Below are 24,480 nucleotides of genomic sequence, written 5' to 3' on the forward strand. Positions count from 1 at the left end.
TGTCCTAAGCCTCACTCTGCCTTTCCAATTTCCTCCTGGTTCCCTGGACCCCTGCACAGCCCCAGAACTCAGCAAATGCGCCCCCCAGGAAAAATGGGCTGTGCATCCAAACCCCCTCAAGTTTCCTTGCCCCGCTCTCCCGTGTGACCACCGGATACTAATGGGCTTCCCCTTCCTCTGGCCAAGCCTCCCAGCCAAGAGCAGCCCCATCCTCAGTCCTCAGAAAGAACAACGGTTAGAGATTGTCAGCTCCTCTCAGGGTCTCCCGGCGCTAGAATTTAATCTAATCTAAGCCTCATTGCTTCCATGATTCTCTGGTGCCTTTAAAAATATGATTCTTGCAATTTATCCAGCTTTTCGAATTGAGGCGATGGGAACATTGGCCTGTTACTCCAGTTTAAAAAGTAGAAAAAGAATGTCTCCTACGTAGTTTATCCACATACTTGCTTTTTTTAAAAATACAAGTCATGCTTAAGTGAAAAAACTAAATACGCAATTGTATCGACACTGTGATTACAGCTGTAAAACTCCTTCGTGCAAGTGAACAAGAACTAGAGAGGAATGCAGAAAAATGAGCCTAATGGTATGGGGCAGTGGGGTTGTCCGTTTTTCTTGGCCTTCTGATTTCTGTTAATATGATTAAAATGTGGTTTATAGAATTTTCAAAAATATTATTTTGGAAATCCACGCTTGGCTGTGTAGCTCCACCTGAGGTCTGCTTCCAAGATGGTGTCCCAGGTTCTTGGAAATGGGCCCCTTCCCTCACCTCCCATCCGTTCCCTGCTCTTTCGGACACCTGTCTGGCCCCTTCTTCCTCCTCACTGAGACTCTTAAGAAGTTGGGGAGAGGTCACCTCTTTGACCCAGTGGGTCTCCTGCCCATTCCCTGGTGCTTTAGTAGACGGAGCTCTAGGCTTGGAGCCAGGAGAGCTGGGAGAGGGGAGCACGAGGTGCGGCTCTCAGGGGCTGCACAATGCCTGGCGAGCCCCTGGCCTTCCTGAGCCCCAGTTTCTCCATCTGTAAAGTGGGCACAGTATCCCTATCTCACAGTGTTGGTGAGGACTCAGGGCCATGCTGTGTGTGGCTGGCCAGAGCTTGGCTGAGTCTGCATTCGAGCCCTGGGATCCACGGACGTGAGCGGATGGCAGCTGCGGAGGCTCAGGCCGCTGGTGGAGGGATGCACAGGTGGTCCGGGCCGTGCTGGGCTGATCTGATCAGATACATCCACAAGTCAGGCCCGTCTGTTCACGCCCCACGCTTGCGCGGGACACTACATATGGGTGATCGCAGGACAAACGTGCACTTTCTCCTGAGCTGGGGTCCCTGGGAGGAGCAGAGGGGGGCCCCACCCAGTGGTGAGAGAGATGGGCAAAGGGTCGGCGCCAGGACAGGCTGGCCAGTGAGAGAGCCAGGGCAGAGGACCCAGGGATATCCCGAGGAGGGCCGGGGGAGAGGAGGCCTGCATCCCACCAGGCCCACAGACCACCCAACCTCGACCAATGTCAAACCCCAAAATCCCAGAGGGAGTGAAAGGTGTTTGGTGGTCTGAAACACGAGAGCATGTAAAGTGTGTTCATAAATGAAGTCAGCCTCGTAAATTGTGAAATCCAAGACACAGGCTGACTTTTTCCCATGTTGGGGTAAACACTGTGCCTTTCATGTTAAGACTGAAACTAAAACCCAAGATAAAGTCGGAGCCCCCTGCAGCGGTCACTTGGTGCCTTGTCAGATGTCTCTCTCAGATCCCGAAGCTTCTGTCTGTGGCCGGGGCCGGGGGGCCAGGAGGGGCGGTGCTGAGGTGGCCCACCCCCTCATTACACTGTTCCTGAGACAGGCGGGACACATGGGGTAGCTTTTGAAGCATGAGAATGGGCTTGCCAGGAGGAGGGCCTGCAGGGGAGGGAATGTCAGCTCAGGTAAAGGAGGGATATTTCGTGTCTGAATGGAAACTCCCTCCCCCATAGCAGCCGCTCCACGAAGGCAGGATTTTGTCTGTTTGGTTCATGTCTGCATCTAGGACAGTGCCTGGCACGTAGTAGGTGCTCAATAAAATACTTGGCGAGTGAATGGATGAGTGAGCTGGGTGTGCAGAGAGAAGAGGCTGGAGAGGAAACTGAAGGAAACAGGGCAGGTTGTCCAGGGGCCTCATCTGGCAGTCTGAGGTCCTGGATGTGGTCCTGCAGACAGTGAGGAGCTAGCAGAGATGCAGCAAGGTCTCTTTGCTATTGCCCACTGTCCCGACACTGTGGCGGGGAGCAGCGGGCGTGGGGCTGACTGGACCCTGGGCAGTGCCATGGCCACAGCCGCAAACATCGCAGCCCTCCAGGACAGCCCAGGGGCCTGGCCTGGTTTCTTGCTGTAAAGCTTGTGGTACGTGCAAGGCTTCTCCTGGCCACCCCTACCACATGGCCACACGGCAAGAGGAAGCGGGAAGCCATCCTGAGCAAAGCCAGGCTGCCCGAAGGAAGGTGAGGGGCCAGGCCCAGCAGCCAAGGTGGAGACATCGGAGGAGGCCACCTTGTGCCGTGAGCACGGTGTGCGCCTGGATGCCGGCGGTCATCCAACCCCCAGGGCCTCCCTCTGTAAAACGGCAGCTCCGCAGCGCACCGGCTTCTAGCAGGACCTGAGCTGATGATGTGCCAACACGCGGCACAGGACGTGGCCCTTGGTCAGGGCTCCATAAAGACACACCAGGATGTAGACATACAGAGACGCCAGGCCCACCTGCAGAGGCCAAGGCCTCTCTCCAAACCTTTGCTGTTCTTTCTGCCTTGGGCGTCTCTCCCCTCCCATCTCTGTCCATGGAATTCTTCATCCTCTCCCCAGCTCAAGTTTCCATGAAGTCTTCCAAGACCAGCTCTCCCTGCTACATCCTCCTCCCCCACCCCTTTCGTCTCCTCCTCCATCAGAGCTAACACTTACCAGATGGTTCCGTGTGCAAAGCACAGGTCTAGAAGCTTCACAATGGTATCCAAGTTAATCCTCCCAGCACCGGTATGAGGGTGATGTCAATATCCTTTTTCTATAAAGAAGCCTCTGCAGCTCAGAGCAGGTAAGTGACTTGCCTAAGGGCATCCAGCCAGTGAGGGGTGGAGGCAGTGTTTTGTTTTTTGTTTTTTTTAATTTATGGCTGCGTTGGGTCTTCGTTGCTGCGCACGGGCTTTCCTAGTTGCGGTGAGCGGGGACTACTCTTCATTGCGGTGCACGGGCTTCTCATTGTGGTGGCTTCTCTTGTTGCGGAACACGGGCTCTAGGCACGCGGGTTCAGTAGTTGTGGCACGTGGGCTCAGTAGTTGTGGCTCGCGGGCTCTAGAGCTCAGGCTCAGTAGTTGTGGCGCACGGGCTTAGTTGCTCCGAGGCATGTGGGATCTTCCCGGACCAGGGCTCGAACCCGTGTCCCCTGCACTGGCAGGCGGGTTCATAACCACTGCGCCACCAGGGAAGTCCCAGAGGCAGTGTTTTAACAGAGGTCTGTGAGGTCAAAGCTTGCTCTTAGTCATCAGGAGACCCTGCCAGGAGTGAGACGGGACTAGACAGGGCTGCGGCGTCCTCTAACCTTGTCCCTTGGCGCTCTATGTGTACAGGGGAATCCTGACCATCTTCCTTTAGGGTTTGCTTCATACACTGTCTCCGTCCGGGAGACCTGGAGCTGAGTTTCTTGAAAGCCAGGCCCAGGGCCCACTTGCCCAAATGCGCCACCCGCTCTCCTCCTTCTTTCCTTGCCCACCCGGCAAACTTCTGCTGGGCATGCCTGAGAGCCCTCCTGCTTCCTGCGTCTTCTCAGGGCACCTGTGGCCTCCCCCAGACCGTGAGCTCCTGGGAGCCGGGCCGGACACCTCCAGGCCTGGCACAGATTTGTGCTCAGTCTTTGTGAATGAACAAATCCAGTCCCACGTGGATTGATTCTGAAGTGGCCCTGGAGCCGGAGGGACGAGATTGAGCTTTGGTTTTGCTACTTAATTGCTGTGTGCTCCCAAGTCCCTTCACCTATTTTGGCCTCAGTTTTCTCATCCATAGAATGGGGGCAATTTGTGGCAAAGAGAGATGGAAGCGCTTCATAAACTTTGAGTTGTAAGGAGGAATGATGGTGGCTTCAGGGAAGGCCTGGTGGGTCTGCTCCTTGTTAAGCAAAGCAGACACTTGGTAAGGCTCACAGCTATACAGGTTGTCCTAAAATATGAATCCATACAATCAAAAGATTGTTGTGTTCCTTTAGAAAAACACTACCTACAGAGATACCCTGCCCCCACCTTTTAGTTTAACAAGTTTGCTCTGGTCACAAAGACCCCGGCGACTCCCCCGTACACGCAGCTGGAACCTATGAAGAAAGTTCAGGCCTTTATTTAATTAGAACCATTTGTCCTTCCAGCGAACGGCAGGTGTCTGGGCCAACTTAGAAAGAGATGCTCATTAGAGCAGCATGTGCCCTTTGACCTGTTCATCTGACTTCTGGGAATCTGTCCTAAAGAAATAACCCCAAATATGGAAAGGCTCGCGAACAAATAAACAGTCCTTGCAGTATTTCCTATAACAGCAAAGAAACTGGACTCAACCTGTCTGTCCAACAGGGGATGAGCTGATGATATTTCCCCAACTTGATGGCGTTTTATCGGCCACTGGCAAGGATGGCTGGGGAGGCTCTGCAGCAACGCGGAGCACGGCTACGAGAAGAGGTTAATTAAGGAAATCAGGCTGCAAACCATGTGCCCCGAGACGAGCTGCGTAAACTGTGCATATAAAACACTGGAACTCAATGTACCACCATTCTACTTGTGTCAAGAGGATGAGATTATGGGTAAATTTTTTCTCCGTCTTCCCAATCTTCTGTAATGTGGTTACAGTTAAAAGTATATTATAAACCTAAAAAACTCAAAACAAAGAAACAATGGCTGGTTTTCTTAGGGTAGAGATAGAACTTCCAACTTTGTAAAAACAAGTTCTACAGAACCACTCCTGTGGCCTGTCTTAGATTTTTTTCTTTAATGTAAAAGTAATACATGTACAGAGGAACAAATATGCAGGGCAGAAAGACCAGCAAATGCCACTGTCCTAATGACACTGCCTTTTTCTTCCAGTAGTCTTCATATTTATATACAATTTAACAAAGCCTGGGGCTTCCCTGGTGGCGCAGTGGTTAAGAATCCACCTGCCAATGCAGGGGACACAGGTTTGAGCCCTGGCCAGGAAGATCCCACATGCCGCGGAGCAACTGAACCCGTGCACCACAACTACTGAGCCTGCGTGCCACAGCTACTGAAGCCCGCGCACCTAGAGCCCGTGCTCCGCAACAAGAGAAGCCACCACAATGAGAAGCCCGCGCACCCCAACGAAGAGTAGCCCCCGCTCGCCACAAGTAGAGAAAGCCCACGTGCAGCAACGAAGACCCAACACAGCCAAAAATAAATAAATAAAATAAATTAATTAAAAAAAAAAAACAGAAAAACAAAGCCTGGTGTATATCCAATTTTAAGTTCTGCTTTTTTATTTTATTTAAAAAACAAGCACCTCTGTTGCAACAGTCTTCATAGTTTAAATTTAATAGTTCCCTGAGAAATCAACTACACTCCAATAAAAATGAAAAAAAAAAAAACAATTACATGATCTTCCATAGTGGGGATCTGTCATGTATTTACTTAACTATTCCTCTATATTACACACTAGTTATTATGTTTCCATTTGTGTTTATGTTTCTATTATAAATCTCATGGTAATAAATATAATTGTACATAATGTACACATGGTTGTCCATAATGAATATGTAAAAACTTATAGCTTTCCTTTCCATCAGCAGTAACAAATTAGAAAACGTGATGGGAAAAATATTCCATTCAGAATGACAATAAAAAATATAAAGTGCTCAGAACTAAAGAATTAAGATGTAAGATCTGCACTTTTAAAAAAAAACTGCAAAATTTTAATAAAAGCTGCAGCTCTCAGGGAGTTCCTTGGTGGTCTAGTGGTGAGGATTCAGTGCTTTCACTGCTGCGGCCTGGGTTCAATCCCTGGTCAGGGAACTGAGATACCACAAGTTGTGCAGCGTGGCCAAAAAAAAGTAAAAAAAAAAAAAAAAAAAAAGGTTAAAATAGTAAAGTTTATATTAAAAAAAAAGTTGCAGCTCTCAAAGAAGAGGGAGTCATGGGCTGGGCTTCATTTCTCAAAGGTGCCTACCACATTCCACCCCTTGGCTACTCAATACACCCATATCCCCTTGCTCTCTACATACAAACTCGTTTTTGCTTAACTCAACCCAACTGTCTCACATTCCACTACAAAGTTATTACCTTTCCCCCACCCAGAGGCAACCAACCTCATGTCCAGATGTTACATCCAGATGCAATCAAATTAAGGCCCCTGTTCAGCGTCCACCATCCTTAGGGGACTGTCCTCCACTAATTCTGTAACAATCCCCGTATCAGTCAGGACTGTTAGTTGCAAGCTGTGGAAACCAACTCTGGTTGAAATAAATAGAAAGAAATTTATCGAAATGGTATTGGGTAGCTTGTAGAATTATCAGAAATACTGCAGACCAGGCCTAAACCTGGGCTAGACCGGGGACACTTGGAGTAAAGCCAGGGCTACAGCCAAATTCAGGGCACAAAACCAGTCAGGTGATGTCACTGCCAGCTACCACCATGTCACTCAGCACCGGATGCCACGGCTTGGTCTGCTTCCAGCACTGACCCCAGAAATTCCATGTTCTTGCTGCTGCTGCTTTTAACTGTTAACAAAATGGATTCGCCACCAGCCTCGTTTCCTTCCATCACCAGCTGCCTCTACAAAATCTGGGGCAGTTCCATGAGATTGGCTCGCCTTGGTCACAGGCCAGCACCCAAGCTTCAAGGGAGGCTGCTGTGGGGACGTGAGGGTTTAGTTTCTGCAGTGGGAAGAAAGCAGTGCCTCCCCGTGAGGCTCTAAAGTGGGGAATCTCTCAAACAAAGGTGGAAAACGGATAGATGCCTATTATAATCCCATTCACTTTTCTAGACTAGCAGGAAATTTAAAGATCATCATTCTTTTGTCTGCGGCCAACAACGAGAGAAATGCAAATCTGCCCTGAAACAAGCAAAAATCCCAACTCAAGTCTTCCCAACCTCCACTGCTGCCCCCAGGGCATCCGGAGAGAGGTTTTCCAGAACCTCAGCAGTTAGAGTTTCATTTTGTCAAAACAAAATTACATGTGCTTCAGCCATGGAATTGCTTCTCCTCCTCCTCCTCCTCCTTCTTTTCTTCTTTGACCACAGGAGCTCCAATGGTTTTAATCTTTATAACAATCACCTTTCCCATTTCCACTTCCCTGCTCTCAGGACAGCCGCATATCATACCCCTACCCCCAACGTCAGGCTCTCATCACGGGCTTTTCTGATTTCTGGGCTTTCGTTTGTGCAAGGCAGCAGCTTTATATAGTCTCCAAAGCGGAGTACAGCTCCTCGAGAACTATCTTTTCACAGAAAATTAAACAATGGCGGTTTTTATTTGAATTTGCCCTGATAATTCTTCTTCTGATCTACGGAGAGTTCCAGGACAGCTGAGGTAATAAAAGTCCCTCGGACCTTGTTGTGCCCCCACCTGCTTCCTTCCCTGGTCCCAACGCCTATTTACAGAGTCCCCTACCACAGACACGGAATACCTCTTCCAAACCCCTCTCTAACTGTATCAGCCTGCTAGTGCCGTATAACAAAGTACCACAGATCGGGGGACTTAAACGATAGAAAGGTATTTCCTCACATTTCTGGAAGCCAGAAGTACGAGATCCAGGTGTTGGCAGAGCTGGTCCCTTCTGAGGTTTCTCTCTTTGGCGTGTAGACGGCTCTCCTCACCCCATGTCCTCACATGGTCTTTCCTCTGTGTGTGTCTGTGTCCTCACCTCCTCTTCTTCTAAGGACCCCAGTCCTACTGGATGGGGGACCACTCTAATGACCTCATTTAATGTGATCCCCTCTTCAATGGCCTGGTCTCCAAATACAGTCACATTCTGAAGTATGGGGGGTTAGGACTTGTGACTTTTGTGGGGGACTCAATTCAGCCCAGGACACTCACTCACCAACTACCTGCCACCGTGCTGGTAGGCACCGTGGGCTGGTGATGAATGTGTGGGCTCAGGACCCAGACATGCCTGGGAGCGTTCTGGCCCTGCTGCTGGCCCACGTGAGGCTGGCAGTTTCCTCTATGGTCCTGCCCCCCCCTGCTGTGAAAGAGGGTTCATGCAGAGTGAAATGGGGTCAAAGGCGGAGACATGCAAAGGCGCGGGACAGATGGGAACTACATCCTTCGCCATCAGCGGGGAGGTGGACGAATGAGACGGGCCCAGGCAGGGACTTCCGGTCACTTCCCAGCCGCTGGCGGCCCTGACGACGGGGGCTGCCCTGCTGCGTGGGGGGCACAGGTTCGAGGTGTAAGAGTCAGGAGAGAGAGGCGTCTGTGGGAGGCCCGGGAGAGCCCAGGGCTTCTCCACAGCTTGTGTACTTGGCACAATTTGGAAGCTCTCATTTTGGGAGCCCACTTGAAGGGTTGGGACTTTTTGCGCTCGTCCCCCTAGTCACACAATTGCGCCTCTGAGGAATACCTTCTGCATGAGGAAAGACGCTAGTGGAGTGGAGAAGGGACCCAGAGGGGGCGGTGAATGGGCTCAGGAGCGGAGGTGTTTGGATGGCAGCCCTGGGCCAGTTCCCAGGCTGGCAGAAGGCAGCGTCTGGGGCCACACTGGGCGCCAGCTCTGCCACCCCCCTGAGCCACAGTCTCCCCAGCCGTCACGTGGGGGAGAGGATGCCCATCTCAGTGGAGGTTGTGATGCTGGGCGTGGCTCTGACTCAGAGCCCTGCTTGCTCTCCGTGCTGCACTGCCAGCTGCTGGAAAGGCCGCTTCTCCATTCACACACTAGACAGGATTTGTTTTTTGGCTCTGCGCTGTGGCATGCAGGATCTTAGCTCCCCAGCCAGGGATCGAACCCTCGCCCCCTGCAGTGGAAGCGCGGGGTCTTAACCACCGGACCGCCAGGGAAGTCCCTCGACAGGATTTATTGAGCACCCAAGGTGTGCAGACACAGTCCTTGCCCTCAGGGAGCTAGTGGGTTAGTGGGTGGAGAGAAAACCAACAGTTTAACAAAGAAAGAAAGGAGTATGAGAGGGAGAGGTGTCATGAAGGGGGTGGCATCTTGGCTGAGACCTGAAGGACCGGACGGGGCTGGCCCAGCAGAGAGGCAGGAAGGGAGGGGAGGAGCTGGGGTGTTCTAGGAGCCATGCAAAGGCCAGGGGGCTGCCGCCAGGGCGTGAGGGGTGCAGGGCCAAGATAAGCGTGGAGCGGTGGGCAGGGGCCAGGGTAGCCATTGTCCTGAGAAAACCACCCGGCTGGGTAGCAGCACCTCACGCGAGAAACCATAGCGGTCCTGTCCTCCAGGGGCTGGGCAGTGTCAAAGACATTTGCTTTCTGACTTAGGGAAAAACAGTCCACGTGTGCCAACAATGATCTTTCAAACAAAATGGAGAATTATTTGTTATGGGGAGGAGGGCAAGCATTTGTTCTGCTCCTCAGAGATGGGAGAAAGCTGGACTGTCACAACGGGACATAACGGATGACTTCCTGCTTGGAGCAGAATCCGAGGGGTGTGTGTCATCTTGTCCTGGACTGGGGGCCAGGTGGCGGGGGGGGGCCCCTTGGTCCCTAATTCCCCCCTTGGAACCTCTCTGAAGACCATCCCATCTTCCACAAACTACAGGCAAATGTGCAGCTCAGCAAGTTTCCTGACTCTTACCTCAAGACCCAGAAAGAAAATGATTAGAATTTCGTGCCAGAAAGAAACTTGTCTCTCCAGATAAAATGATACATTTCCTTTGGTCAGAAAACAGGGACTGCATAAGTGATCATAATTTGATTTTTGCTTTGGTTGCCAAGAAACTCAGAGTCAAGTTTATGCGCAGGAGTTATATCACTCCAGGTTTCTGGTACAATTATTCCTCCCTGTCTCAATTGTATCCTAAAAAATAAAAATTAAAAATAACAACATTTTCACTAGTCAAACACAACATCCACTTTCATTTAGCTCCCTTTTGATCTTTAGCTGCATGACTATAGCTTTTACAGAGTCATAACTGCAGTGTGAATCTATACATTCACACTCAATCTTGTTTTTCTTTTTACATAATATTAGTTCACAAAGATCACATTTCTACTAAAGCATTGTATTTAGCCCTTTCAACTATGGCACAATATTCTGTTGAATCACTGACTGTTGACATTGTTGAATTCAATCATACATACCATAAATAAGCTATTGTCGGACATTGCATTTTTTCTAGATTTTCACTGGAATAAACAATTCTGCTATTATAAAAATCAATGAATAAAAGTTATGAAAGAGAAATACAAATATGAAAAATGTTCAACCTCTGTGATGATTAAAGATATACATTGAAACATCGAGACACCCGTCCTTTTGACTGTGAAAATAGCCCAGATTAAACAAAGATATTCGTGCTGGAGAGGAGGTGGAGACACCCACGGCTCAGCTCCTGTCTCTCTCTGGGGATGTGAATTAGCCCATTCCTGGGTGTAGCATCTGCTCTTCTAGTGTATCCCTGTGGGGAGCTGAGCCCAGAGCACACAGGTTTCACTGCAGCATGATTTATAACCCCCAACGTTGAAATGATCTAAATGTCCAATAATAGGAGAGTGGTTAAGTAAACGTGTGTACAACTTTTATACTATTCACTCACTGGATGTATAATGTAGATTTCTAATAAGAGGGGGGATGTTTATGCTATAATGTTCGGTGAAAAACAGAACCCTGGATACAGATGAGCCCGGGATTGGGAGTCATATGGCCTGGATTCAGATCCCAGAGCTGCCAATCACTGGTCATGAGAATTTGACCAATGACCTCACCTTTCTGAGCCTTGGTTTCCTCATCTGCAGAATAGGGGTACTAAAGCCTCCTGGGGCTGTTGTATTAATGAAATAACATAAGAGCATATAATCTGCTACACACACTACACTTTCCCTGGTTCTCTAACCTCCTTCCATGGCACCCTGATTCTCCCGTGGCTTAAAAACATCAAATTAATATTAAAGTACTAATGAGTCTCCAATCTGCCTCCAGCTTAGAGCTCCCCACTCACCCTTTATCCAACTGCCTTCAGGGCCTCACCATAGCACATCTGTGGGCTTCAGGGACCCACATCGTCCAGTCAAAATGGACCGGATAATCTTCCTGAGCTGCCCAGGGTCTCTGGTGCCTCCACACTTTGCAGATGCTACTCCCTCTGCCCAGGAAACCCTTCTCTCTCTACTGCTCGTCTTTCAAGGGCCGGTCCCACGTCCCTTTTCTGGGAAGCCTCCTTAACCCGGGAGGCCATTAGCAAGCGGGCCCCTTTCATGAGCTTTTCTGGGCTCTTTGCAAACCTCAAACTTAGGAGGTAACCTGTGGGGAGATGAGTGTTGTGTCTTTCTGTTGTTGTTGTTTTTTGGCTGCGTTGGGTCTTCGTTGCCGCGCACAAGCTTTCTCTAGTTGCGGTGCCCAGGCTTCTCATCGCAGTGGCTTCTCTTGTTGCGGAGCACGGGCTCTAGGCGCGCAGGCTTCAGTAGTTGTGGCTCGCGGGCTCAGTTGCTACGCGGCATGTGGGATCTTCCCAGACCAGGGCTCGAACCCGTGTTCCCTGCATTGGCTGGTGGATTCTTAACCACTGCGCCACCAGGGAAGCCCTGTCTGTTTTTGATTTTTAAATCTATCATTCATTCAGAAAAGGGCACATGTCATAAGTGAGCAGCTTCATAAAATTTCACACACTGAACCCAACCTTGAAACCAATATACAGATTTTAAAAAACATCCTAACTGGCCCAGAGAAAGCTGCCTCATACCCCCTCCAGTGCCTAACCCATCCCCAGGGTCATCACTTTCCTGACTTCTAACTTGTTCCTGTTCTTCATAACAACAGAATCCTGCAGGAAGCGTTCTTCAGTGTCTGGCACGTGTCTGAGAGCCTCCCTGTAGCTGCCTGGGTTGTAGAGCTCTCACTTTTCAGGGCTGTGTAGTGCTCCAACCTGACTGTCCAGCGTTTTCATTATGCTGCTGGTGAGGTTGGGGCCTTTCTTGTTGGAAGCCGTTATGAACTGTGCTACAGTGAACACTCTGGTACAGGACTTTCTGTCTCTTGGTGCACACTGCACAACACGTATATGCCTTTCTGCTGGGTGTAACCCAGAGTGGGACTGCTGGGTCAGGGGACCCCTACACTTGGCTAATGGTGTTCCTGTGGGTCTCACCCCATTGCTCCCCATCCTCACCCGCACACGTTTTGTTTTTGTTTTTCTTCTTCTTTTAAATAAATCTATTTATGGTCCCAACGGACTAATTCATCCTCAGTAACCACCGACTGGTTGCAGCCATGAATTCCTACACAGGCCCAGCGCAAAGGCTGCTTCCTCTCTGGCAAAAAGAATCTCTCTCTCCCCGCGGTTGGGTGTCCCGGGTTCATCCCCCTCCACGGACGCTGGGATGTTGGTGGAGTCTGTCCGCTGCCCGCCCCACTGGCGGTCCCCTGAGGGCAGAGCCAGGTCGCAGCCTGGGACACACCTGGAGTTAGCCACCGACCTGCAGAGCCCCAGGCGACCCGCGCGCAGGGCTGGAGAAGGCGCGAAACCCGCAGACCGCGGGTTCGGGGCATTACTCGGGGGCCGGGTCCCACAGGGAGACCCCCGAATGGTCACCACCCTTATTCCCCCTCAGAAGGCGCCTCCGACCCTGGGGACCCCTCGCCGCCTGACTTCCCTTTTGGCGGAGTCGGGCGGAGCTAACCTTTGCTACCCAGCCCGCCCCTGCGGCCGATGGGTGGGGAGGGGATCGGGTTTCACTGGCGCAGGGGGGGGTGAGGGGTGAGGGGGGGTGCCTCCCGCCCGACTGCGCCCCCCTTCCCCGGCCCCCACCAGGGGGAAGTCTGGGGTCCCTGCTCCCAGCCCGGCCGTGGGCCTGCGCGCCCCTCGGGCCTGGGGTGCCAGAAGGGAGGGCCCCGGAGGTCCCGGGCGGGGAGCGGTCGAGGGGGGAGGGGAGCGGGCGCCCCGCGGCCCCGCCTCCGCCGCGCCCTCCTCCGGGGCGGGATAATTGAACCGCGCGGCCGGGGCCCTGCGTTGGCTGCGGAGGCTCGGCTGGAGCTTGGAGCCCGCGCTGCCCGCGTGCCGCGCCCGGAGCCGAGAGCCGCGCCCCGCGCCCCGCGCCTTTGTCCGCCCGCCGCCCGCCGCCCGCCGCCCATGGAGCGCGCCGCCCCGTCGCGCCGGGTCCCGCTGCCGCTGCTGCTGCTCGGCGGCCTCTCGCTGCTGGCGGCCCAAGGTAGGGGCGCGGGGGCGCGCCGCGGGGGGAGGGAGCGCCCCGAGCCCACGGCGTCCGCGTTAGTGACTCCCCGACGCCCCGACCGCCCGGACCCGCGGCCCGTGCGACTTTTGGAGCTGCCGGCGCCCGGGAGCGTCGACCGGCCTCCGCGGTCCTCGCGGTGTTTGGGCTGCGCTGCCGCCAGGCCCCGGCGACGCTCCCGCCACCCCCCACCCGTCTCCTGGCTTGGGTCCTGATCACCTCGCTGACGTGGGGATTTGTTTTAAAGACGGATCCCTCCAAACACATCCTCCTGCCGGCCCTAGCGCCCACCCACCCCCTGGGGCCAGGGTGCGGGCTGGGGGAGAGGAAGGCTGGCTGGTGGTTGCCAAGGACCCCCCCCCCCCACCTTACACCACCCCGTGCCTGCTCCTCGCACCTGGAGCGCCCCTGGCATACCTGTTCCCACCGCCCCAACCTCCACCCCTGCGCAGGCGCTGTGGTACCCAGCTTGCTGGGCAGTGGGGACGGTAATTTGCCCAAGAGACAAAAGCAGTCATGGGGTAGGAGGCGGACATGAAGAAAGCAGAGAGGAAGGGAGTGGGCTGAAGGTGTTCAGGGCCGTGGCTGTGTGTGCGGAGACCCCTGCCTGCCCACCTGAGACACCGAGGACCTCAAGACACGGGGTTCTTCCAGGCTCCAGACTCAGCTGTGGCTGGGGACAGGCCACCTCCAAACCCAGCCACCTGGTGGCAGAGGGTTGCCAGGGGGTCTCCACCAGCAGACCCGTGGCCCAGAGCTCCCAGCCCTGGGGCTGACAGCGCTGGGATGGCAGGCACCCGGCTCATCCTTTCTTCCTTAATCCTCAAGGCCTAGCTCCTCGGGGGTGACCACCAGGCCCTGCCGATCACAGCCATGACCTCTGACCTCTCTGCTGACCCGTGGCTCATCAGTCATTAGGCAGGCCAGCCTTCTTGGGGCCAGGCCCAGATAAGAGCCCCGACCACCCTTGGCATCCCAGATTCTTTATCTCTGGCTTAGTTGAGTTTCTTTTAAACTCTCTGGGGACCACCCTCCTCCTCTGTCAAAGGTCACTGGTCACAGCTAATGCTTTGCCAGGATTCAGGGATTCCCGGAGAGGCTGACGGGGGGCGGGGGGGAGAGCTGGGCAGAGGTTTCTTGGCTCAGTGGCTCCCTGCAGCAGACCTTCACGGAGCTCTGGCTGCTCCAGGCATCGGCTCCATCCTGGGCATGTCTGGGGGGGACATCTCATGGTTTGGGGGGGGAGGTGCAGGGCTCAGCATTGGCAGCAGGAGCCATCCCAGGCCCTGGGGCTTATGGGAGTCTTCCTGGAGGAGATGGCGTTTGGGCAGGAGCTGGTTGGGCAGGAGCTGGTCAGGCAGGCAGGGAAAGAAGGGAATTCTGGTGACCCCTGGCTGGAGTGAAAGCCCAGGGGGGCCTTAGACTGGGGGGGCCACACAAAACTCCTGTTGGAAATGGAAGGGGCCCCGGAACCTCCTGTATTTTACACCCAAGGAAACTGAAGCGCAGAGAGAAAGCTTAGTTGAACTTTCCTGAGCCCGAGTCCCCAGATACTCCATCGCTGTTCTTTTCTGCCTACTGTTTGAGAAGGGTCCCCTGCAGGCTGGCAGTGTCCAGCTTTGAAGGAGCACCGAGACTTGCTAGGCTGAAGCCTGACTGATGGTTTACAACCATCTTCTTCATAGAGAAGGTCCTAACTTGAAGTGTATAAAGGAAACCTTAATTGCACACTGATGAGAGTGCTGTGGTCCTTTGTCTCTTTTGGGAGGTCCCTCTTTTGAGTTTCAACAAGTTTAGTATGGTTTGGGGAGAGAGAGTTAGAAAATTGCCTGGTTCCTTTCTGTGCCTGGAAACTCGGAAGCTGTAAGGTTCCCTGAAGCCTTGTAAGGCGAGGGTGACACTGTCCCCACCCTCCGTACAGCTGCGGGGTCCAAGAGGAAACATGCAGTTTAAAAGTGATCATGGAAAAGGCCTCGATGGTGAGCCTTTTGGCTAATCTGCTGAAACCCATTTGGTGACCTGGCCACGGAAACGCAGAAGGGGGCTGGACTTTTGTGCCAGGGGGCAGAGTTGGAACCACCGGTCTGTCCTGTATCCATCTGTCCAGTTGGGTTTTCCTGAGAGCCAGGGTGGGCGGGAGTAGAGAGAAGGACGGTGTTGAGAAAGACGGTTGTGTTTTCTCCAAGACTTCTTGGCCTCTGGCTCCAGCCGGGCAGCCTTCCTGACTGATTACAGAGAACATCGCTGGGAGGAGAACAAAGGGGAGAGAGGACTTGGCTTGGAAACACGTGGCGGCACCGCTGCCGCTCCTAGAAGTTTCCCAGTTGGGTGGCAGGGGCTGGGCAGGCTGATGGGGCTGCTGGAGCGTGACAGTGTGCCCTGGGGGTGCAGTGCCAGGGCCTCTCCTGCGGAGCCACAGCTCTGGGTCACGACCCCTCCTGGCACTGCCCAAGGCCACTCCCAACTTGGGCTCATTTGCCGCCTCTGATGGTGGCGGGGGAGCGTGACTCACCGTTGGGACCCAGCAGGCTGCCAAGAGCGTTTGTGGGACTGCAAACATCTTTGCCTGTCATCCCTCAGGAAAGAACCACGGACCGATCTGGTGGTTTTCTCATTTGTAAAATGGAGATAACAGAGACCAACTTTTTAGTTTGGCTGGAGGATTGAGGGAGAGAACATAGGACGATGCCTGTCGTGGTAGCTGTATTATTATTATCTGTTATTTGTGATGTTCCCTTCCTAGAGTAGGATAGGACAGTATCCTTTTCCCCAAGATTGCACTACTAAAACTGCATTTCCCCAGCCAGGAGCTGGGAAGGAGGCCCAACAGGGCCGCAGAACCTGCGGCAGCTGTCGAGTGCCAAAGCCGTGTTGGTAAAGGTCATGCAAAGTGGCCTCAGCTGGCCTCCTTAGGCATTCAATCATCTGTACGCGAAATATCTGCTGAGGGCCAGCTCTGTGCCAGACACTGTTCTAGGTCTTGGGGATACGGCAAGGAGGAAGAGAGACCTGGCCCTTCTGCCCATGGGGCACATCTCCTGGGAGATCCAGAAAAGTGAACAATTACAAACCAGCTCCAACTGGGAGTGAGTCAGGGAAGACTTCACGGAGGAAGCAGCATGCAAACTGGGATGTGAAGGAACAGAAGGAGGGCTGGGAGGAGGGTGGGGAGGGTGTCCCAGGCAGAGAGAACAGCATGGACAAAGGTCCGGAAGGTGAGAGAGAACGTGGGACTTCTAGGAGTTCTGCCTCCTCCTCATGCTTGGGGAAGACCGCCGTGCCTAGCACCTTTTCCAGCAGCCCCTTCCCCAGCAGCCTCTTCCCCAACACCCTGCACACACCTCCCCCCCATTCCTCTGAAGGTGGAGCTCTGAGCAGTGGACACTGCGGGTGGAGCAGCTTTGCAGGAAAACAGTTCTGATAGGGAGTATTTTGCCAGTATGTTTTACATAATAAGAGATTTTTCTTTTGCAAAACATCAAATTATAACAATTTCATTAATAATGCTTTTGCAGGCTTCATATGGTTCCAGTTTCCCTGTAATGGTCTCAAATGTGGCCAGATAACGAAATGGGCGTTGGGGGGGGGCACCCATTATGTCAACTTTCCTGGGATCAGAGACCCTTCAGCCTGGAGGGGAGCTCAGAGCTCAGAGGGTGTGGCGCTGAGGCCAAGGCATCTGTCCCAAATCATCCAGCTCGTAGCAGGCATGGCTGGACCGGAGGCTGTGCTTTGCGGCCAGCACTCTTTCCACTGGTCACTGCCTTTAAGCCCCAGGCTGGTCATAACGAGAGGCTGGGACTGGAGGGTCCTACACCCACCCACCCATTGCTGGGGGTCAGCACTTGACCAGGGCTAGGAGACTGGTCCCAGCCCTGAAAGTGATTCGAGAGAGCTTGACCGACTCCCACATGCTCTCTGCTCTGTTTCCTTAAAAACAGAATGAAAACTCTCTGCCCTAGGAAATTATGATAATTGAAGTCTTTTACATTTAGTCACTAACTTAGTCCTTCTCGACAGCCCCATGAAGTAGGTACTACTGTTATTTCCACTTTACAGGCATGTAAACTAAGGCCCAGAGCATATACTCTAGCGGGCGACAGGCTCCAAAAGGAAGAATAGGTTCAAGAAAAATACTGGCTCAGCCCATTAGCGTAAAAACACTGTGATCTTGGGCGTTTAAAATCCAGTGCTGGCAACCAGTCCTCGCTCAGGACGATGTGGTAGTAAATAGAGGACTCGGGACCCCGTGCTCCTAACCAGTCGGCTGGACAGGCCCTTCAGCGCCAGAAATGAGTGCTGTGTGTACGAGGGGCTCCTTTGAAAGGACAGGCATTTTCCATGGGGGGTGACAGGGGAGACCACAGAAGTGGGAGCGACAGCCTGGGCCCTGGAGGGGCTCGCAGCTGGCTTGATGGGAGGTGGCCCCCCAGACGACAGCACCCGTCTTGGTTCAGATCTGTGGACGAGCCTGCCCTGTGCTGGCTGGGCTGTCCAGCCCGGGGTCTGGCTTGGTCGCAGCTCTCCCTCAGGTATGGCCTGCGTCAGGGCCTCCTTCCTGCCATCTGGAGTGGCGCCGAGGAGCCCCCCAAAGAACCAGAGCCCGTAGTGCTCATCCCCCTGCAGGGGTTGGCTGGCTGTGGCCTCAGGATGCTGGGAGCGGTGCAGAACCGCCCTCAGGATAGAGAGTCGCCCCTTTCCTGGCACCTCTGTACAGGAGAGTACTCTTGGCTAATCTTGGGTCCTGGACACAGCAGGGCAGGCCCGGCCTCTGAAGAGAACAGCCCTGGAAGTTGTTTAAGTCATGTTCCTGCTTAATCCATGGGGACACCGCCGCCGGCCTTGCCAAGGAAACTTGTCAGAGCGCTGGGCCGACACGGCCGGGGCCAGGAGTCTGGAAACTAGGTTCCCGCCCAGCTCTGTCCCCGACTTCCTGGGGGATCCAATGGGCAAGGGCGCCCGGTTATTCCTTCCCGAGGCCAGGGGCCCAGAGCCTTCTTTTCCCCCAGTGAAGGGTTCGTGATGTGTGCTGTTACGTGCATGGCCAGCTTCAGGCCACTCAGAGGGAATACCAGAAGAGACGGGGGTCTGGATCCACTGGGATCTTACTCTTCGTGGTTTGTGTCAAAGGTGTAAGAACCAAAGAACCAGCCGTGGGTCCGATGGGGCCCAGGGCGGGTTTTGTGATGGGTACTCGAGCAGAATTTGGGGAGGACTGGTTTGTCTATCGGGATACGGAAATCGAAGATCAGCCGACCCACTCCCTTTACATAGGGGAGGAAACTGAGGCCCAGAAGGGGGAAGTGGCTTGTCTGAGGTCACTTAGCTGCAAAGTGGTGTCATTTGTAGGCTGGTTTTCAGTTTTACTCAGCAGACACTTCCCAAGTCTCTCCTTTGAGCCTGGTGTGGCCCCCGAGAAGCTGCTTGTCACGCAGCTGTCGTGTGTCAGCTTGTGTATCCATTTATTCCGCAGACGCTCATTGAGGAGTCAGGTCGTGGAAGAGGCCCCAGGGACACAGGCCAGATAAGGCCCTTGCATCCTGGAGCTTGTGTACTGCGTGAGCTTCCTGTGGCTCTGGGCTGAATTGCTGCAACCTAGTGGCTTAAAACAGCAGAAGTTTAACCCTCTGTCCTGGAGGCCAGCAGTCAGATATCAAGGTGTCTGAGGGCTTCCCTTCCTCCACGGCTCTGGGGCACCCCTCCTTGGCTTGAGGCTGCATCCCTTCAGTCTCTGCCTCCATCTTCACGTGGCCCCCTCCTGCATCTCCTCTGTGCATCTCTAAGGACACTTTCATGGGACTTAGGGCTCACCTGGATAATCCAGGATGATCTCATCTTGAGATACTTCATTCCATCTACAAAGATTCTTATTCCAAATAAGGTCACATGCACAGGTTCCAGGGGTCAGGACATGCACACATCTTTCTAGGGGCCACCGTTGAACCCACGACACACACTGAGAGTAAACACAGAAACAGATGCACTAAGAAAAAGTATCGTGGGCATCCGTGCCATAGTGACTGTAACACACTGTGACAGTGGGACACGAGTGGCTCTCAAGTGGGTGTCGGGGGAGGGGGGGAACGAGTGAGAGCAAGTGATACTTGAGCTCAGACGTGAGTGGTGAGGAGCCGTCTGTGAAAAGACCTGGGGCAGAGCGTTTGGGCAAAGGGGACAGCGGCACAAAGGCCCCCAGGTGGGACCAGGTGTACCAGAGGGACCGGAGAGGTGGTGTGAAGGGAGGGGAGTGGGGGGGGGGTGCCCGAGAGGGTGGCCAAGGCGGGAGGGGCAAGGCAGTCGTGCAGGGCCTCAAAAATCAGGGTGTGGACTGTGGATTTTATCCTAGATGCTCGGGGAAGGCGCTGGAGGATCTTCAGCAGGGGAGTGACATTCCTTGACTCACACTTCTCGAAGTCCCTCTGTGCTGCATGGTGAATGGATTATAGGGAGACCAGAATGGAGGTGGAATAAGCTGGGCGGAGGCTCCTGCAGGGTCCAGGGCCAAAGATGCCCTGGTCCGGGGGGGGGGGCGGGGGGGGAAGGGATCTGCGGGCCGGAGGGAAGTGGGCAGATCTAGGGCGTTTGGGAGGTAGAGTGGACAGGACTCGCTGAGGGCTTGGATGTGGAGGGGGAGGGAGATGGAATAATTCAGCCTGGCCCAGTTATTTTGGCTCCAGCCTCTGGATGCATGATGACTGCTAATTACTGAGGTGGAGAAGCCGGACAGGGGTGGGGATCAGAGTCCTGTTTGGAAACCTTAAGTTTCCTATTAGACGTCCCGGGGGAGCCTGGGCTCATGGGCGAGACCAGCCTGCAGACAGAAGTGTGGGAGTCTCGGCCGATAGGGGAGGCTGGATGAGGCCACCCAGGGAGGTGGGGGCAGTGGGGGGAGAGGACAAGGGACCACGGCACTGAGCCCCCCCAGGCAGTTTGAGGGGGAGGAGCAGCAAAGTGGCACCCCCTCAGGGGAGTCCCCAGAGCCATGGGTGGTAGCTGGGACATGGCCAGGACTGGTTTTTAGATGTTAGCTATCAGTGTTTTTATGCTAATGGGCTGAGCTAGTATTTTTCTTTCTTTCTTTTTTTTTTTTTTTTTGAGCCAGTATTTTTCTTGAACCTATTTTTCCTTTTGGATTGTGTTGAATGAAATGTACTGGAAGTTTCGTTACCTACGTGCGCCACTCGTTTTGACATGAGACCGCTCTCTGAAACCCATCGCGCCACGCCTGTCATTATCCCCATTTTCCATTATTGGTGTGAGACCCACCCCACCCAGGCACAGAGAGGCCAGGCAGCACGCCTGTGGACACACAGCTGCGAAGTGGCAGCACCAGGATTCGAACACAGGCAGCTTGGCTCTCACATCGTAATCTTAAGCAGGACACTGAACTAACCGCCTCACTTTTCTAACTGAAAAGTCTCCGGTTTTTTAAGTCCAGCTTCAGGGGGAAGCCACTGTCTCCTTCGGTTTTACGGTGGGTGGGTGTGAGCTTTAGAGTCAAAAGTCTCCGGTTTTTTAAGTCCAGCTTCAGGGGGAAGCCACTGTCTCCTTCGGTTTTACGGTGGGTGGGTGTGAGCTTTAGAGTCACAGCCAGATTCTCGTGCCGCCTCTGTGTTTGTCCCATGGCCTCGGGCAACTTGCTTCATCTCTTCCCGTCCCCTGTGTCATAGAGTTGCTAGGATCACATGAGATCATTCGTCCGTTCATTCCTTCACGGACATTTACTGTGTGCTGGCTCTGGACCGGCCGTGGGGCAGGGTGCAGAATGAGACGCCTGTCCAGCCCTCGTGGCACAAGTACATACTCGGTTAATTATTCGTGCTAATTGCTGGGAAGTTCAGGGAGCAAAGAAACCATGAAAGAAAGGAAACATGTCTGCACCGTGTTCGCACGTGTGCACGTGTGTGTGTTGGGGGGTGCAGTTAGGGAGGACTTCCCGGAGGAAAGGACCTTTGTACTGGTGTGGGTGTGAACGAGCTAGCCAGAGGAGAGGAGGGACCCTTGACCACCCAGCCTGGCAGAGCTTCAATTTCCAAAAGCCCGGTGCAGGGGACACTTGACAGGTGTGCATACATGGTCTGAGAGGTGAGAGGAGAACCAGGGGAGTTGGGTCCTGCAGCGGGGGATGCTGTAGAGATGCGGGCAGGGGGAGGACGGCCCACACGTCCACTGGGCTTGATCCAGGAGGTCACTGTGAGCTGCCTGGAGGGAGCAGTGTAGAAGCTGCTTCTTCTCGCCTTCCCAGAGATGTGTCTTCTGGTCCTTGTCTCCTGCTGCCTCCTTTTAGCTGGTGCTCTATCCGAGACCCCGTCTCCCTGTGCCGGGTGCTGGTGTCGGGGGGTGTGAGGGCACCAGCCGTTCTCGTGCTGAGGACAGGGCCTGGAGCCATAAGAGCAGACTCAGCATGCCCTACTTCCTCCTGGGGGGGTCATGGGGCCTTGAGGAGGGGAAATGGGTCTGTCCTCATCCCAGTCATACAGAATGGTGCAGAAGTACTGGGACACACCAGGTGACAGTTGCTTGTCATCTCCCTGAGAACGGGGTCCTGACTCTGGATCCCTCGCCCCAAGCTCAGAGCCTGGCGCATGGAAGGGTCCTAAGAGGGGCATCTGCTGGGTCCCCAGGCTCGTGAGGTGGGGGGCCCCGCAGGGGCTGGGGGTGTGGGCTGAGTCTCGCGTGGTTCTGTTGGGCTGGAATTCCCTGCTGGCATCTCATTGCACCTCAGGCTTCCCAGTCTTGCGGGTCCTGGACACCGCGGGGACCCCCTCCAACTTTCTGCTGCAGCTTTAGGCAGTGCCGTGGAGCAGATGGGGCATGAGCCTGGCGTCAACTCTTTATTTTTCCAAATGAGGATATTAAAACCAAATAGAGAGCTAACCAACCACCATCTCGTATCTCAGCATTTCATATACATGGAGGGCATTTTAATGCCCCAGATTTTGGAAGGACAAGGAATTTTGTCTTTGTGGATCTCATCTAGTCAGATTAACAGGGACCAGAGATGAAAACTACCCTGCTGAAGTGTCTTCTCAGAGAGGGAAAGGATCTGAGGGAGAAGATTCCAGACTCGCCCGAAGCCCCACTTCTCTCTTAAGAGCACCTACGGGCTGTTAAGGACGGGCGTTGAGTGACCAGTAAGCGCGCGGTGGGTGGGGGTAGGTGACAGCGCTCCCTGGGGTTGGGGACAGAAGAAACAGTAATGGCCTTGTCGCTCCAGGTTGCTTTCGTGACATGATTTAGGAGGGCCACTCAGACATGGCGGTGTCTGTGCCTGAGGTTTCCTCAATTTTACGTCCTTTGGGAGGTGCTGCCAGGGCGTCTGCTGGTGGGCCTGGTTGGTCTGATGCTGTCAGCTGCTGTGAAACCCTTGGTACCAGTGAGGTGTGGCATCAGGTGGGGTGACACCTTGGTTCTCTTCTTGCCCCCCGCCCAGCCCCGCCATGTGCCCTGTGTCAGAGACTGGGGCCACAGCCTGGAACCCCCGTCCCTCTTTCCCCTTCCACTGATGTTGCAGAGTTCCTGCTGTGAGCGGTTGGGGGAAGTGATGCTGGAAGAGGGGCCTCCCCTTCACCTCCAGAAAGCCTTCCCTCCCATCTCCCCTGGGCTCGGGCAGTGAGCGGCCTCTGCTCCGTGGCCCCATCTGCCAAAGGACTTGTCACACTCCCAGGTGACAATCACTTGACCCAGCCGCTCCCGCCTACTCTGGGAGTGGCGGACCAGCACTGAGAAGGTGCCACATTGGGGTGTGACAGGATGCACAGGCTGAGGGTGGGCGTTGACGGACATGTCCACAAGTGGGGACAGGAGAGAGACGCCTCTTTGGGCTTCAGGTCACCCCTGGTTTGGTGATGGGGCAGAACTGAGAGGCGACCTGACCCGCCAGGTACAATGAACAAGCCGCGGTGTCCGCAGTGATGCAGGAAGTCAAAGCCAGAGCAAGTCTGCACTTTAGGTCTTTCTGCCTCTCCTCCACCTGTCCCACCCTCCGCTGGCCACTGCCCCAGATGCATGGGGGAGAGACGATCCCTGGGGATTTTTGTTTTGTTTTTAAACTTTTAAATCATCTTTATTTTGGTTGCAGAGTTACAATTTACTTTTTAAAAAAATATATTTATTTATTTATTGGCTGCGTTGGGTCTTCGTTGCTGCGCGTGGGCTTTCTCTAGTTGCGGGAGCAGGGGCTACTCTTCGTTGCAGTGCGTGAGCTTCTCATTATTGTGGTTTCTCTTGCTGTGGAGCACGGGCTCTAGGCGCGCAAGCTTCAGTAGTTGTGGCATGTGGGTTCAATAGTTGTGGCTCGTGGGCTCTAGAGCTCAGGCTCAGTAATTGTGGCGCACGGGCTTAGTTGCTCCGCGGCATGTGGGATCTTCCTGGGCCAGGGCTCGAACCCGTGTCCCCTGCACTGGCAGGCAGATTCTTAACCACTGTGCCATCAGGGAAGCCCAGGCGGATTCTTAACCGCTACACCACCAGGGAAGTCCCACAATTTACTTTCTAATTAACATTTTCACCATTCCCATTTGAGGTCTCATAGCTTGCCTTGGAAAACATTGCATTCTCTACCAAACTGCTATACAAGGATGTTGTAAAATACAGTTTCCCAAATTAATCCTCTTTGTCGGTGTTCAGATTAGTGCATGAAAACAACATCGATTGAAAATGGCAAGTGACTTAATCGGCAGAACGTACAATTCCTTTCCTAATGAAGGGTGCTACAAAATGGTACACAAAAGCTCAATTTTTAAACTGCATTTAAAAAATATACATAACAATGTGAGCTATTATATATAGAATGGATACACAACAAGGTCCTACTGTATAGCACAGAGAACTATATTCAATATCCTATGATAAACCATAATGGAAAAGAATATATTAAAAAAGAGTGTGTATATATGTATAACTGAATCACTTTGCTGTACAGCAGAAATTAACACAACATTGTAAATCAATTATACTTCAATTAAGAAATTTAAAACTACGCATAACATACAGTTGACCATTTCAGCTCTTTTTAAGTGTTCAGCTCAGTGGCATTAAGTACATTCACATTGTTGTGCAGCTATCACCACCATCCATCTCCAGAACTTTTCATCTCCCCAAATGGAAACTCCGTCCGCATTAAACAGTAACTCCCCCTCCC

The 24,480-nt window shown here is 53.5% G+C and overlaps 1 protein-coding gene and 1 long non-coding RNA gene across 4 annotated transcripts in view; both read left to right on the forward strand.

Moving 5' to 3' along the window:
• Positions 1-2,941: 2,941 nt before the first annotated feature.
• Positions 2,942-5,426, forward strand: LOC132372763 (uncharacterized). Of its 2 annotated transcripts, none has more exons than XR_009505253.1 (3): positions 2,942-3,051; positions 4,568-4,794; positions 5,075-5,426. It is a non-coding gene; the product is annotated as an uncharacterized LOC132372763 (long non-coding RNA). The 2 variants fall into 2 exon arrangements; XR_009505254.1 differs by having other exon boundaries at positions 5,078-5,426.
• Positions 5,427-13,118: 7,692 nt separating this feature from the next.
• Positions 13,119-24,480, forward strand: part of FBLN1 (fibulin 1) — an 80,408-nt gene continuing 69,046 nt past the window's right edge. The window contains exon 1 of one of the 2 annotated variants that reach the window (XM_059937160.1): positions 13,119-13,316. In XM_059937160.1, coding sequence (XP_059793143.1) covers positions 13,238-13,316 — 79 coding nt within the window. In that variant the 5' untranslated portion in view covers positions 13,119-13,237. The remainder of the gene's footprint in view (positions 13,317-24,480) is intronic. The other variant, XM_059937159.1, reaches the window with a different exon arrangement.

The sequence above is a fragment of the Balaenoptera ricei genome, chromosome 10 (assembly GCF_028023285.1).
Source record: "Balaenoptera ricei isolate mBalRic1 chromosome 10, mBalRic1.hap2, whole genome shotgun sequence".
Taxonomy (NCBI): domain Eukaryota; kingdom Metazoa; phylum Chordata; class Mammalia; order Artiodactyla; family Balaenopteridae; genus Balaenoptera; species Balaenoptera ricei.